General features: G+C 37.1%; 1 protein-coding gene across 1 annotated transcript; it reads left to right on the top strand.

The window, feature by feature from the left end:
• The first annotated feature begins 800 nt into the window (after positions 1-800).
• Positions 801-16,548, top strand: LOC142349161 (uncharacterized). Its single transcript, XM_075400576.1, has 3 exons — positions 801-2,092; positions 15,790-15,846; positions 16,488-16,548. Exons 1-3 carry the CDS (start codon positions 801-803, stop codon positions 16,546-16,548), a joined length of 1,410 nt encoding a protein of 469 aa, XP_075256691.1.
• The last annotated feature ends 179 nt before the right edge of the window (positions 16,549-16,727 follow it).

Here is a 16,727-nt window from a genome sequence, read left to right as displayed (position 1 = left end):
CCAACCTAAATGTGGCGCTAGCAAAATTGCCCAATCCCTTACGTCTTGAGTGGAACAAATTTGTGTTAGAAAAGGACTTCCAGCAACCATCTCTACAGATACTTTCTGACTGGCTTCTGAACTACTCCAAAGCGTGTCGAGATTTAAACTCTAGCCTCCAAACTTTTCACTCAAGCCACGCAAAGTTGTCCTGGAAAATTTCTCCGAGTGTACAAAACTACACATCAGCTACAAGTGGGAAAATTTCTCCAAGTGTACAAAACTACACATCAGCTACAAGTGGATGGAAAACTAATCAATATAAACAGTAAAATAGCAGTTCTAGCAGAAACTTGACAGTTGAAGGCAGGCAACCCCCTGTGATGCTTTGCCCAAGCAATGAAAGTTGCCAGTTTCTATACAAATGTACCCACTTCCAAGCTCTCCCAGCAAGCATTCGCAGAAAACACAAAAGAAAACTTAGATTATGTTTCAACTGTTTTGGAAACCATCACGTAGAAAAGTGCACTTCCAAAAACTTTTGCCGTAGCCACAATTGCGGTATGAAACACCACACTCTATTGCACGATAGCTTCGCTATTAAGTCAGGTTCAAAAAAGTCTAATGTGAAAACTTTAAATTTACAAGGAACAGGACAGGTAGCCGTTGTTCCTGTACAACTCAAAAATGGTGATGAAGTTTTGGATACTTATGTTTATTTGGACAATGGTAGCTGCCAAAGCTTGTTGCTGAGGTCAACTGCAACAAATCTGAATTTAAACATGAATACCATTGGAAAATTGCCAATTCGTGGCTATCATATGACTAAAGAAATTGATTGTGCACCTGTAAAACTTCAAATTAGACCCTTACAAGGGGAACAGTCATTCGAACAAATAGACGTCGTCGCCGTTCCGGATCTCAATATGTCACCCGTTGATACAAAGAAACTGAATCGCCTCTGTGATTCCTTTGAACACCTCAACCATATCTGTTTCCCAGACATAGGGGACAATAATGTTTCCATCATTCTCGGAATTGACAATCTAGATCTGATACACTACAAACAAATAGTTAAAGGACCCAAGAATGCACCATGGGGAGTTGAAACCCAACTTGGTTGGACATGCGCTGGAAAAACTGACTTAATCCCAGATGATTGCAATCCAGTTGAATTCACTCAGCTAAACAGCCATCCTAATATGGACAACAGTATGTTCAAGTTGGTCTCCGATTGGATGAAAATTGAAAACTTAGGCATAGCTTCATCCAAGAAAGCAATGTCTAAAAATGACAAAAGAGCCCTTGATATTTTAGAAAATACCACTAAACTCGTCAATGGTCATTATGAAGTTGGACTTCCCTGGAAAGAGAACGCCAATCTCCCAAATAACAGATGGCTTGCGGAGAAACAACTTCATCAGCTGAACAATAAACTTTCAAATAATCCAGAATTAAAGCAAAAATACGAGGAAACGCTTGAGAAAGACTTGCAGAACGGCTATGTCACGAAATTTAATCAAATTAAAGAACAACCAGATGAAAAGACTTCGTTCCTTCCTCATCACCCCGTGACTAATGAGAACAAACCTGGAAAAGTACGCCGTGTCGCTAATGCATCAAGTGTGTTTCAAGGTCAGTCCTTAAATTCTAATCTTCTGAAAGGTCCAGACTTGCTGAGCAATCTTACCGGTGTAATTTTGAGATTCCGAGAGAACAAAATAGCGCTTTCCGCTGATATTGAACAAATGTTCATGCAGGTTAAGGTAGCTCCCGAAAACAGAAAATTCCTACGCTTCCTTTGGAACAATGATGGTCGTATTGAAACTTACGAGTACAACAGTCACATTTTTGGAGCCACAGACTCACCATGCATCGCCTCATATGCTTTGCGAAAAACAGCTCGTGACAACGAAGAACAGTTTCCAGATGCTCTCAAATATGTAGAACGCAAAATTTACATGGATGATCTCTATGTTTCCACAAATTCACTCGAAGATGCTGAAAAAATACTGCAAGGAATGAGAAAAGTTCTTTCTAAGGGAGGTTTCAACCTAACCCAATGGAATTCAAGCAGTCCTGAGTTTCTAAATTCAATAGAACCCAAAATAAGGTTACATCCAGACAACGCTCTCCCTCAGTACCAAAAGGTACTTGGCTTACCATGGAACGCGGCATTAGATTGCTATGTCATTAAAAGTAAACTACTTCAAAAAATCCAGATTTCAGGCAACGTAACTCAAAGAGTATTACTCAAGATGGTGGCGTCTTTGTTTGATCACCTTGGGTTCATAGCGCCTCTAACAATTCGTCTACGAAAAGTTTTACAAGCCGCCTGGAACCATGGTCCAAAATGGGACAAACCCCTTTTACTCGATAACATCCAGGATTTCAGTAGTTTAAGGGAAGAAATTCCGGCATTTAAGGACATCGAAATTCCTAGGAATTATTTCCTAGATAAAACTATTAGCTCAATTGAGCTTCATACCTTTACTGACGCTTCGGAATACGCTCTATCTGCCGTCTCGTACATGCGAATTGAGTACTCGGATCGATCGATCTCCGTTAAATTTGTTATGGGCAAGGCTCGTGTAGACCCAATAAAAAGGATGACTATCCCCAATCTGGAATTGCAAGTCGCTGTATATGGAGCCAACTGCCCAGTTTATAAAAGAAGAACAAGATATAGAGTATTCAGATTGTGTTTTTTGGTCTGACAGCACTACAGTCCTGTACTGGCTGAGAACACCTGAAATGCGCCATAGAATATTTGTTGCAAATCGAATAGCCAAAATTCTAGATGTCTCCTCCGCTTTCGATCGAAAGTACGTTTCATCCAAAGCTAACCCTGCAGATGACGGAACTCGAGGATATAGCGTTGAGCAAATGACATCAAAATCTCGATGGATTTCAGGACCGTCATTTTTGAGTCAAAAAAGATCTGAGTGGCCAAAACAGGAAAATTTGCATGCTCAACAAGTAAAGGTTGTTTCGTTTTCTTCAGTCAACTCAACTGTATCAAACATTGTCAACGCGACAAGATTTAGCAGTTGGAACAAAATAATACGTGTGATAGCAGTCTGTATTCCTTTTGCGGACAAATGTAGGAAACGCAACGCAGAAATGAAGTTAGCACATTACATTAGAGCTTATCTGCACGTTATGCACAATATTCAAAAACAAGATTTTCAATCAGAATACATTTTGTTGAAAAAAAGACTTGAGGTCTCTGGTACTAGCAGATTGAAAGCACTATCACCTTTCCTAGACGAGAATAACCTAATAAGAGCACGTGGTCGCTTGACAAAAGCAAGTCTTTTGATGACCGCTCGTCATCCCATAATACTTGACATTAACAAGGCTGCAGTTAAACTGCTGATACAAAACACACACACGAAATTAATTGTCATTGTGGTCCCGAGCAGACTAGAAACACTCTCATGGAATACTATTGGATACTTCGCTGTAGAGCAGTTGTTAAACAGACTATACGCCACTGTTTGCCATGTCGTAGAATGCTGTAAGATGTTAGCACCCCCCAGATGGCTGATTTACCCGAGGACAGATTACCCGAGAAAAATCAGTTTGTCTTTGAAACAACTGGTCTCGATTTCATAGGACCCTTTCCTGTTGAAAACAATGGCAGGTTATCTAGCCGATATACTTTGCTCTTCACCTGTCTTGTTGTTAGAGCAGTACATCTTGAAGTTTCGAATGATCTCACAACAGACTCTACAATCAACTGCATCAGGCGTTTTGTTAGCCGCAGAGGAAAACCCAACAAATTCGTCTCAGATTGTGGCAAGTCTTTTGTTGGTTCAAACAACGCTCTGCAATCTAGCATCGCAGAACTGAAAGAATCAAAATTATTAGCAGCTAAGCTACATCTAATGAATGTGGAGATAGATTGGAAATTTAACCCCCCCAGCTGCCCCCATTTCGGTGAAATTTGGGAGAGATTGGTACAAATTTTTAAACTATCACTTTACAAGGTCATTGGTTCGAGAACTTTAACTGACGAAATTCTCAAAACAGTTGCTTGCGAAATAGAGGCAAGAATGAATTCCAGGCCTCTCACAAATGTTCCATATGATATAAACGACCCCTTACCACTGACACCAAATCATTTTCTCCTAGGTCGTTCATCCGTTAACTTGTCTCCTTGCGTCTTCATTGGTAAAGAGAAGAATCTTTCAAAAAGTTGGCGTTCATCACAACAAATTGCAACTCAATTTTGGAATCGTTTTCTACGGGAGTATTTACCAACTCAACATGTACGTTGTAAATGGCATAAGACGTCGAAAAATTTACAGGTTGACGACTTGGTATGGATTCTAGAAGATTTCACCCCTCGTGGCCTCTGGCCTTTGGCTAGAGTTATTCAAGTTTTCCCTGGCACAGATGGAATTGTCCGATCAGTTAAGTTGAAGACGTCTTTCGGAGAACGCATTAGACCCGTTGTGAAACTGAACAAAGTTTTCGCAGAATGAAACCCAAATTTCGGCATAAACAAACAGTCTCTTAAAAGATAGGAAATTTAGGGACAACAGTTTGCCCTTCTAAAGAAAAGGTGGCTGCTCAAACTTTCATGGCTTTTGATCAACACGTTACACCCTCTTACGTTCTGGATTGTCATTTACAAACCAGCAGATCGATTCATCACATATTTATGTTCCATTGATCATCCCTTATCACCAGCCCATTTCAACTTGTTATTGGGTTTTATTTTCTCGCAGGTCTAAGACCCACCCCTCTTACTTTCTTTTGACAATGGAGGTATTTTTGGTTAGTATTTCCGATTATTGATTTCGTTGTCTCGTTTCTACGAACCACCAGTTTTAATTTGTACCCTTATATTTCATTACAGTCCATTTTTATTTTACTTCTTGTTTCAACTTTACGGATGATTCAACACGTTGCAATCCGACAGTTTTATTCTTTCTTTGCAATCCTGCAAATGGGGCCGGCGATGCCAAGGACACTGTGACTTCTCGTTGGCAAAGCCCGGCATTTTCTCAACAATTATTGTCAAAACGTGACGGAAGTAGTCGACTTCTCAAAAACCTTTTATAGCAACAAACAAGCGAAACAAAACGAATCAAATTTAATTTTACTTTAATAACACACAATCAAAATAGTCCTAAGCATCCCCCCAATCCCAACACCATTCATTAACAAGTTTTTCTGATCACTACTCACATAAATTTTCCCGTTTTCGAAATTTTGAAATTTTGCTTTGCATTTGTATTTAAATTTTTCCGTTATGTTTTTCAATTTGCATTTTGTTTCAAAAATCTTATTCAACATACTGTTCTTCCTTCATTTCAAGTTCTCATAGGTATTTTGACTTTTGTTGCTTAAGCGCTTAGTGCGTACCTTCTTAATTGTGCTATCTTGATTTTTGCCTAGCAATTTTTTCATTGACGTCGAAACCAAGAGAGCTGTTTTAGGCTCTGTTCTTTTAGATTTTCCTTTTCACATACAATAATTATTCTTGATATTTTTTTATAATTCACTAGTTTTCTCAATGATCGAATCAGATTGAACATCATTTCTTTATTTTACTCAGTTCTGTGCATTGTAGTTCAGGCATTTGCTGCTGTTCTGTTTAACCCACAGTTGCTTATTTAGAGGTAATTTGCATTGAAATTAGTTTCGCTTCGACAGTAGAGAATTTCAGAGACCGTTAGCAGTAAATAAGGAAACGAATTTTGTTTACCAGAACTGGTACGATCTTTCTTGGAGGCTATCTTGAATGAATTAATTAACAAAAGGGAGATTTCAAGTGAAAGTGACGTGATATGGTCGTATCAAATTTTTGAAGTTGCTTTAAAAAAAAAAGAAAGATTAGACCGAAATTGAGTTCAAATCTGTGCTGTATATTCTGTGTTTAGCTTAGTCCAATGGTCTCGTAAGAGGATTCCAATCTTTACGCAAAAGAGATAAAACGCTTTTCTTAAGATTTGGATCAGAATGAGGAAGTCAGGCAAGTTTTCAACACATAATTATTCATCGGTAAAAAGAGTACATTTCATTGTCTGCTTAATCGCTCGATGTCATCAATTGCTATTCCTCGGATAGGGTGATAACTTTAATTTAGTAGAGCGTCAAAATGTTATCAAAACGAAACCTACAGAAGGCTATCGGCTCCGTCACATTGATCACTGTTTTTCTAAAAAAAATGATAATTGTCAACACTCTATATACCTTCAAGGATATCTTCACGTAACTCTCATTGTCGGATTTACTTAACATTTTGGCTGTTACTTGCCTGCTATATCCTGAATCCCCGTATTGCCCGGATTCTCATTACATAATAGACGAGAAACATTATCATGTGTTTTATACGGCAAAAAAGGCTCAGTGGTGGCAAAAATAAAAGGGACGGCCAAGTCCTATTTGAAATACTAGCTCTTTGATGATAAGAGTGGTATCTACTAGCATCTCTAAGTGTATTTCCTAACAACTCTTTCTTTAATGGTTATATATACGCATAGGTTTGAAGACAACCCAGTTTAAGGTCCCAGAACCAGGCCACCTCTGATCAGACCAACTTGGGCCGCACACAGTGGTCGCACGGATACGGTCTCACGATGGTCTGGTCAAGGCGCCCAACAATCAGCCGAAAACAGTCAAAGAGTCAGCAACTTTTAAAACCGTTTATTTGATGTTATGTTAATTTTGAGTCGCACGAAAGTCGCAATAGAGTCGCATTACAGGTTTTTTCGCAACAAAAGACGCATTAAAAAATAGGTGGTCTGAAAGTCGTGCAAAAAAAATTGATCACGTAACAAAAAAGGTGGTCTTAACGTATGATCGGAGGCCTGTTGGGTCTGGCTCCGCCTGGCTACGATCGCGCAACAAAATCTGTACAAAAATGGTCGGACTAAAGTCTGATCAGAGGTAATTTTGGTGTAGCGCGGTCTGAGCAGAGATCGAAATTTAAAGATAGTCCAATCAGAGGTTGCTTGGGTCTCGGACATTAACCTGGGAAGGTTCGATCATATGATAAAGAGCATGAGCAAAGATCTTAGGCCGCCACCTCTAGATGGAATACTTCGAGCCAATATTTCCATTTAAGAAAGGATTGAGCGAGCACCGCTCAGTAGGGATTTGTTGTGTCCTTTTGTATAGTCTATACGGTGATTTCGGAACGAGTTTGCTGGCTCTGCCGAGAATTACCTGAATTTTCTTATATTTTATATACACCGGATCTAAATGAAGTTAAAATTGAGTCAAGATATGTGTCGTGTCCGTCTCAGGACAAATTTCAGTCAATTATCTCATCGACTTGAAAAAAAATAATGCTGGGGGTTCCTTTGGCGCTGTAGAAGCCGTTGGGTCAGAATTCATGTGCATGATAGGCATCACCTACCACGGATATAAAAACATAGGCTCTGAATGTATACCAGAGAAAAAGAAACAATCATATATTGTCAACAGAATACAAGACTGCCCGGGTTGACCTCATAATTGAAAAAGTTGTAAAATTACAACTTCCTATTATGTCGTCTATGAAAATTTGTAATCCTAAGACTTTCATAAAATGACAGTTGTCATTTATTAAATTTTTAGACAAACCAGGAAAGGGGCCAAAACAAAGAGCAAATAAAATGTTTCAAAAAATTAGTGAGCAAAAAATCGGAAACTATTATTTTTCAGTGATACCGTATTTATGAAAAAGTTGTAGTCATTGAACTTCAAACAAAAAAATTCTTTGCCAACCTAAAATTTAGACTTCGCAAGTATGTGATCTTTTGGAAGTTGCCTATTCTGCACTCAGCTAAAAGTTGAGCCTCAGATCACAAAGTTTTGCATTATTTTGTGGAAAAGTCGTAGTCATAAAACTTCATAAAGCAAAAAAAAATTAGAGTGCTTATTAACTGCCGATTTAAATGAAATGCACAACTTGATGACGTTTTTTGATGCCTATTGACAATTTTCAGCTCCCCTAGAGGTATGTAAACCCTATTTATAAATCACTGTGATTGGAGTCAGTGAAACAGCTGATTTCAAAAGGGAAAAATAGTATAAACCTTATTAAACACCAACCCTGAAGACCCTGGAGGCCTTATTATCTCGTTTTGTGGTCCTTACTAAACTGGCCAGACGTGATGTGTGCAATTTAATTTTTAAAAACGCGTAATGAATTAATTCTCTGGAAATCAGAGTTTTAATTACGTTATCACCAGTAACGTTCACATGAAACTTATTATTTAAGCCTGAGAGAAAAACTGTTTTGTGACAAAAAATTTTTGTGCCCCATTTTTTAATTTCAGCAGTGCCATAGCCTCAGTACGAGTGCCCTTCTGCTAAACAACGCTTTTTGAACGGGTTGTAAGACTATTAAATCTGATCATTTATGGTTTTCAGGATGAATTGAAAAGTTTAAGATTTTGGGTCAATCAAAACGTGATTGTCTCGAATGATATTACTGATAATGTATTTTAAATTGTGAACAGAATCTGTGCTTAGAATTAAAATGATCTTTATATGAGTTCTCTAGGAGCGAAATTTTTTTACCTATCTTACCTCAAACTAACTTCCACATTTTTTATTCCAGCTCTAGATGTTGCAATAGGGCAGTAACGCGCCTAAACGGTCAAAAAGTGGCCATATGTTTTGCTTCGCACAATTTTACTGATAGACATCCTCAGAAAAAGTCTGGTTGGATGGTTCTTTTAAACAACAAGTAATTCGAAATGGCTACTTCTTAACAAATTATCACTGCCATATACAAGTTGAATAAAAAAGTCATGTTATTGTTATGCAAAACGTAAGATTTTAGTTTCTGTGTCTTTTCTTTGTTAGAAAGAACGCAAGCTGTTACTTAAAAGCGATTGTTTTGGTATGCGAACCCTTTTTGTTATTCAATATGATTGGAGTCAGTGAAACAGCTGATTTCAAAAGAGAAAAAAAGTATAAACCATATTAAACACCAACCCTGAAGACCCTGGAGGGCTTATTATCACGCTTTGTGGTGCATATTAAACTAACCAGACGTGATGTTTGCAATATAATATTTAAAAACGTGCATTGAATTAATTCTCTGGAAATCAGAGTTTTAATTACGTTATCACCAGCAACGTTCGCATAAAACTTATTATTTAAGCCTGAGAGAAAAACTGTTTAGTGACAAAAAATGCTTGTGCCCCATTTTTTAGTTTAAGCAGTGCCATAGCCTCCTTATGAGTGCCGTTCTGCTAAACAACGCTTTTCGAAATGGTTGTAAGACTAATAAATCTGATCATTTATGGTTTTCAACATGAATTGAAAAGTTTAATATTTTGGGTCATAATCAAAACCTGATTGTCTCGAATGATAATACTGATAATGTAATGTAAATTCGTGAATGGAATCTGTGCTTAGATTTAAAATGATCCATATATGAGTTCTGTAGGAGCGAAATTTTTTCTACCTATCTTACCTCAAACCAATTTCCACATTTTTTATTCGAGCACTAGATGTTGCAAGAAGACAAAAACGCGCCTAAACGGTCAAAGTGGCCCTATAATTTGCTTTGCACTATTCTGTTGATAGACATCCTCAGAAAAAGTCTGAATGCTTGGTTCGTTTTAACAACAAGTAATTCGAAATGGCTACTTTTTAACAAATTATCACTGCCATATGAAAGTTAAATAAAAAAGCCATGTTATTGTTATGCAGAACGTAAGATTTTAGTTTTTGTGTCATTTCTTTGCTAGATATAACGCAAGCTGTTATCTAACAGCGGTTGTTTTGGTATGCGAGCCTTATTTGTTATTCAATATGATTGGAGTCAGTGATACAGCTGATTTCAAAAGGGAAAAATAGTATAAACCATATTAAACACCAATTCTGAAGACCCTGGAGGCCTTATTATCACGCTTTGTGGTGCTTACTCAACTAGCCCGACGTGATGTATGCAATATAAAATTTAAAAATGTGTACTGGAATAAGTCTCTGGAAATCGGAGTTTTAATTACGTTATCACCAATAACGTTCACATAAAACTTATTATATAAGCCTGAGAGAAAAGCTGTTTTGTGACAAAATTTTTGTGCCCCATTTTTTAATTTAAGCAGTGCCATAGCCTCAGTATGAGTGCCGTTCTGCTAAACAACGCTTTATGAAAGGGTTTTAAGACTAACAAATCTCCTCATTTATGATTTTCAACATGAAATGAAAAGTTTAAGATTTTGGGTCATAATCAAAACCTGATTGTCTCGACTGATATTGCTGATAATGTAATATAAATTTGTGATCAGAATCTGTGCTGAGAATTAATGTGATCTGTAAATGAGTTCTGTAAGGCAATACTTTTTTTTACCTATTTGCCTCAAAACAATTTTCACATTTTTTTTCCAGCACTAGATATTGCAGTAACGCGCCTAAACGTCTGAAAAGTTGTTTATGTTTTGCTTCGTTCAATTCTATTAATAGGCAAAGTTTGAACGGATGGTTCATTTTAACCACAAGTAATTCGAAACGGCTGCTTTTTAACAAATTATCAGAGCCCTGTACAGGTTTTGTGAAGTGAAATGTCTTCTTATTGTTATCTAAAATTATCAGCCTTCAGTTTACGAGTTTTTAATGTGAAATTTATAACACAACTCGTTTTTTAAAAGCAATTTTTCTGGTATGTGAACCCCATTTAAAATTCAATGTGATTGGATTCAATGAAACAGCTAATTTCAAAAGAGAAAAATTCTTTAAACCATATTAAACGTCAGAGTGGAAGTCTCCGGAGGCTTTAATATAACAATTTTTTGCTAGAAAAATCACCCAAATGACTGAAAAAAAGACAAAATAAAGTGTTTCAAGAATTAGTGAGTGAAAATTCGGAAAATATTGTTTTTCATTGATACCGTATTTATGAAAAGCTTGTAGTCATAGAACTTCATACAAAAAAAAACTTTTGGCAACCTAAAATTTAGACATTACAATTGCGTGATCTTTTGCAATTGCCTATTCTACACTCCGCTAAAAATTGAGCCTCAGATCACAAAGTTTTGCATTATTTTATGGAAAAGTTGTAGTCATAAAACTTCATAAAGCAAAAAAAAATTAGAGTGCTTATTAACTGCCGATGTTGACATAATGCATGAATTGATGCCGTTTTTGATGCCTACTGACTATTTTCAGCTGCCTGTTGAGGTATTTGAACTCTATTTATAAATCACTGTGATTGGAGTCAGTGAAACTTCAAAAGGGAAAAAATAGTATAAACCTTATTAAACACCAATCCTGAAGACCCTGGAGGCCTTATTATCACGCTTTGTGGTGCTTACTAAGATAGCCAGACGTGATGTATGCACTATAAATAGAAAAAACGTAATGATATAATTCTCTGGAAATCGGAGTTTTAATTACGTTATCACCAGTAACGTTCACATAAAACTTATTATTTAAGCCTGAGAGAAAAATTGTTTCGTGACAAAATGTTTTTGGGCCCCATTTTATAGTTTCAGCTGTGCCATAGCCTCAGTATGAGTTCCTTTCTGCTAAATAACGCTTTTCAAAGGGTTGTAAGACTAATAAACCTGTTGTAGTTTGCCAGCCTAAAACTTAGACATCACAATTGTGTGATCTTTTGGAAATTTCCTCTTCTACACTGAGCTGAAACCTGAGCCTCTGATCACAAATTTTTCCATCATTTTATGGAAAAATCGTAGTCATAAAACTTCAGACAGCAAAAGAATTAGACTTCTTATCAACTGCTCGTAAAACCGTCAAAGAATGTAGTTTCTTTTGCTTTCCGAATTTGTATAAACAAGAATTCTTAAAAAATAACATGAATGGGTAGTGCGTTTAAACAAAAATTAATTCGAAACGGCTACTTTTGACCAATTTATTAGTGTCATGTATAGGTTTAGTCTCCACAAAACGTCATGTTATCGTTATGCAAAACGTATGATTTTAGTTTCTGCCTCTCTTAGGTGTTAGTTATAACTCAAATTGATATTTGGCGTAGATTGTAGTGGTAGGTAAATCCTAATAATTATTCAATGTGATTGGAGTCAGTGAAACAAATAATTTCGAATAAAAAATTTGTATAAAACGTCTTAAACCCGAAACTGCAAGAAACTAGAGGCCTTATTATTGCGTTTCTTTGGTGCCCACAAGAACGAAAAGGACTGAAACCAAGCGTAAATAAGGTGTTTCAAAATTTTAGTCTGCAAGAAATTGAAAAATATTAATTTTCAGTGAAACCCCAATTATGAAAAAGTTGTAGTCATAGAACTCACAAATGTTCGTTTTGAGGAAAATTGATTATTCTACAGTCAGTTAAACTCTCAGCCTCAGATAACAACTGATAGGGCTTATAATTTTCTATTGCATTTTTGTTTTGTAAATATTTTTGGCATCAAAAGGAAGCTTAGTTAATGCGTCTTATTGTAATATTTTTTGAATACTCAATTTTTCTACATTTTGTTGCAAAAAAAGACTTTGCAACTGCCCTAGTGAAGGAAAAATCAGAAAAAAAATTGAAAAAATCAAAAACCTTTGGAAAAAACTTATTTTTTTGCCGTTAAATGGTCATCACAATAACTGAATGTCTAGCTATTATGATTTCTCTTCAAACCATTTGTTTTTCTCATTGAATACAAGGCCGACACAACATGACTTTTTGAAAACAATGCTTTTTGTTTAAAAAAACTCTCTAATTTTTTTAAACAAAGTGATAAATTTTGTCCGTTAGTTCTAAACACCAAGGTGTCTAAAGGCAGTTCTATAACGCTCATTAGCACGAAAATGTTTTCCAATAATTAATAACCGTTTGTAATTCCAAAACATGTTTTATTTCGTTTTTGCACTATGAATGAGTTCCTACTTTTTTTTTCTTGTCTGTTCATGGAACTGTGCCTATTCAGTATTTACTGCGAGATTCCCTGTTTATGTAGTACCATCATCCAGCTCATTATCTCTGCCGTCTACCAATATAATCAACTCTGGCTTTCCAATGTTGATTAATTGCTTAAAATAGGTTTTTCTCTTCAAAAATTTGTAAAAACAGGGTGCTTTTTTGTTTTTGAGCTTATAATTTTTTCATGCAACTGCGGTTCGTAACGTTCTTGGTATTAAATTAAAGCTTATTTAAAATTATATATATTTTTTCTGTGTATTTGTCAATTTTCATGCAAAAAAAGGCTTTGAATTTACCCAAACAGAGGCCGAAAAATTGAAAAATTCAAAATTTTCAAAGTTTCAAAGTTTAACTGTTTTTTGTTTGAACGGGTTAAACCTTGTATGAGGGCTCATTCTTTTGCATTTTTAATTTAGATGACGGTGATACTACTGTTTTTTTTAACTATGAGCTATTTGATTGGTAAAATTCGACATTTTTTGGAAAAATAGCATTTTGGCGAAATTAGGCGATCCAGCAAAAAATTGATTCTTTGTCCTGTAGGTTTTAACATTTTTTTCTTTGTTCATATGAAAGCCCTGTTTGTCTTGATTCCAAAACACCAAAAATTTTTTGTTTTTGTTCAGTAGTTGCCAAGATTTTAAGCTTTTTGCCCAGCGAGATGGGTGGGGGGAGAGATCACTCTTTTGGTTTGCCGATATCTACCGTTACCCCCACCCGACCCAGACGCCTGAGTTAACTCGAGGAGCTCGAATAATCTGTTTTTATTTCGCGTTGTTTAATGGGGCACTTCATCTAGTGACAATGTGAAATTTTCGTTTTACCAGAGCCTCGTTCAGATGACATGCTCCAGAGTGCCAGCCTGGGGCAGCTCCAGTGCGTCCCTACTGCCTGAACTGAAGGTCCTCCGCAAACAAACAATTTGTAATTAACATGTCAGAGAGATTCAAAACGGGCTGGATATAGAATTATTATTATGACGAACGTACTGAATAGAAGTTAAGAAACTTTGTCCCCCCGAATGGGACTGTTAGAAATTGACCCCTCAAACCACCCTCCCTCCCCCCCCCCCCCCCGCGACATCCGCCCCCATCTTTTCAACCCGCGCCCGTCGCTTCTGCTCTGCATCGTGCTGTTCATGCCGTAAGGGCACTGCGCAGCCATTCAAGCATGTATCTGAGCTCTCTGAGACAAGTTTCGCAGATAACTCGTTATATTGATATTTTTTGCAATCTTTAGAGCATTTAGCTGTTGGCTGAAAAAGATGGGAATAGAGTTAAAGTGAATGAGTGGGCATTAGTTTCTCATACTCCATTTGTAAAGCGGAAGCTCCTCATATATAGTTTATGGGGTGTCTTCTGGGTTTCAGTGGGTCAATTTTCGAACTGCAAATGACCCCCCAACCTCCCATAAATATGCTTGAATTTAGGAAAACGGCTCGGAAAACAGGAGAAATTATTGGCTTTGGCTATAGGGATTAGTTCCTCATACTCCATTTGTAATGTGGAAGCTCCCCATGTATAGTTTATAGGGTGTCTTCTGGGGTTTTAGTGGGTCAATTTTCGGTCTGCAGATTACCCCCAACATCCTGAAATTATGCCTGAAATTAGGAAAACAGATAGTAAAAAAGGAAAAATTGATGACTTTGGTTACAGGGATTAATTCTTCATACTCCATTTTTAATGTGGAAGCTCCCCATATATAGTTTAGAGGGTGTCTTCTGGGTTTTATTGGGTCAAATTTCGGTCTGCAGATGACCCCCCAACCTCCTGAAATTATGCCTGAAATTAGGAAAACAGCTTGGGAAAAAGGAAAAATTAATGACTTTGGTTACAGGGATTAGTTCCTCATACTGCATTTGTAATGTTGAAGCTACCCATATATAGTTTATAGGGTGTTTTCTGGGTTTTAGTGGGTCAAATTTTGGTCTGCAGATGACCACCCAACGGCCTGAGAATTTGCCTGAAATTATGAAAACAGCTTGGGAAAAAGTAAAATTTGTTGTTTTGGTTACAGGGAATGGTTCCCTGAACTCCATTTGTAATGAAAAAACTGCCCATATATAGGTTCTACAGGGTATTCTGCGGTTCAGAGTGTCAGTTTTTACTCTGCAAATGACTCAAAAAAAGAATTTGAAATAAAACAACGTACCTTTTCAGTTTCAAAATGAGCAAAACCTTTGCTATTGGTATTATTGGAGATTGACTTCTCATTAGAATGGCAGAGTTTATGAGTCCAGATTTCATTATATATGGCAGAGGCGGCGAAATGGCTCTAAACTGGACACAGTATCAAAAAGCAATGAGTGATAACGAATTTGTTGTGATATTTTTGGGCGGCAATGACATTACTGGCCGCCTCGGTGAGCCAGCTTCTTCTTCCCTAAAAGACTCTGCAACATTATGAGAGAAATGGATGTTTTTAGCAACGCAAACGGTTCGACTCTCATCAGTTGTGATATTGTGCCGCGGATTGCTAATATGATGGGCACAGATCACGCAAACTAGCGACTTATTCGACGACTCAGTCAAGACATATTGTTTTTGATGGGTTTCCCTCAAAAACGGAGACGATGGAGTTCACCTTACTGAGGAATTGTATGAGCAAGTTGCGACTGTTTTTCAGGAGAAATTAATTGCTAAGTACTCTTTCTTGTTTGAAAAGCTATGAGTGTTTATATTTGATTGTTTGATTGTTGTCCTTTGTTTCTTTGAAAAAAAGTCGACCCTTCATAATTTTTCAACTAGCTCAAAAAACTAGAGTAGAGAAAACTAAGTACTACTGGTTTGTGATTGGTCTAGTTGTTAACCTAATTTTGACAGTCCAAGTTTATCGAATTTTGGCAAATTTGTCATATGTGGTTGCTGCTTTTTAGGATAGTAGCAGAGTGCAAGTGTGACTTAATGAAAGAACAGAAGCCGCAGTGAAAAAAAAGCCGAACAACCGATATGTGGTTGTTTAAGGAAAAGCAGCCGAAGTGTGGCTGTTAGGAATGAATCAGCCGAGGTGTGGCTGTTTAGGTAAAAAGCAGTCGATGTGTGGCTGCTAGTAAAAAAGCCGATGTGGCTGTTATGTGCTTCTGCCCACTTTGGAAAACTTATCAGCCCAAATGTGGCTGTTTGATTTGTATAGAACAACCGATGTGTGGTTATTTGATGGAAAAGCAGCCGAAGTGTGGCTGTTGTGAATGAACCAGTCGAGGTGTGGCTGCTTCTGTAAAAAGCAGCCAATGTGTGGCTGCTATTTTTGTACTATAGAACAACCGATGTGTTGTTGTTTTATGGAAAATCAGGCGAAGTGTGGCTCCTAAAAGTTTATTTATTTGAGAAAGTTGGTAGATTTTTTACTGGTAAGATTTGTAAGTGCCAGCAACCGATGTGCGGCTGCTGGTTTTGTAGGAAGAAAACAGCCGATGTGTGGCTGCTTTTAGAAAAATCCGATAGGGCTGTTATGTGTTGTTGATCACTTTGGAAAACTTTTCAGCCGAAGTGTGGTTGTTTGATTTGTATAGAACAACTGATGTGTAGTGGTTTTATGGAAAAGCAGCCGAAGTGTGGCTGTTGTGAATAAACCAGTCGTGGTGTGGCTGCTTCTGTAAAAAGCAGCCAATGTGTGGCTGCTATTTTTGTAGTATAGAACAACGATGTGTGGTTGTTTTAAGGAAAATCAGCCAAAGTGTGGCTGTTATGAATGAGCCAGCCGAGGTGTGGCTGCTTCAGTAAAAGCAGCCAATGTGTGGCTATAAGTTTTTGTAGTTTAGAACAACGGATGTGTTGTTGTTTTAAGGAAAACCAGGCGAAGTGTGGCTCCTGAAAGTTTATTTATTTGAGAAAATTGATAGATTTTTTTACTGGTAAGATTTGTAACTGCCAGCAGCCAATGTGTGGCTGCTGGTATTGTA

This window comes from Convolutriloba macropyga, chromosome 11, assembly GCF_964194025.1.
Source record: "Convolutriloba macropyga chromosome 11, txConMacr16.3, whole genome shotgun sequence".
Classification (NCBI taxonomy): Eukaryota; Metazoa; Xenacoelomorpha; order Acoela; family Convolutidae; genus Convolutriloba; species Convolutriloba macropyga.
Note: the sequence above shows the minus strand (reverse complement) of the source record. Positions and strands in the feature narration are given on the sequence as shown.

Bases quoted from the DNA above. Each gene is read 5' to 3' on its own strand.
- LOC142349161 (XM_075400576.1), top strand. From the start codon at position 801: ATGACTAAAGAAATTGATTGTGCACCTGTAAAACTTCAAATTAGACCC. The intron at 2,093-15,789 runs GTTACATCCAGA...TGGTTGTTTAAG, and splicing joins TCAATAGAACCCAAAATAAG to GAAAAGCAGCCGAAGTGTGG. The intron at 15,847-16,487 runs GTAAAAAGCAGT...GGTTGTTTTAAG, and splicing joins GCCGAGGTGTGGCTGTTTAG to GAAAATCAGCCAAAGTGTGG.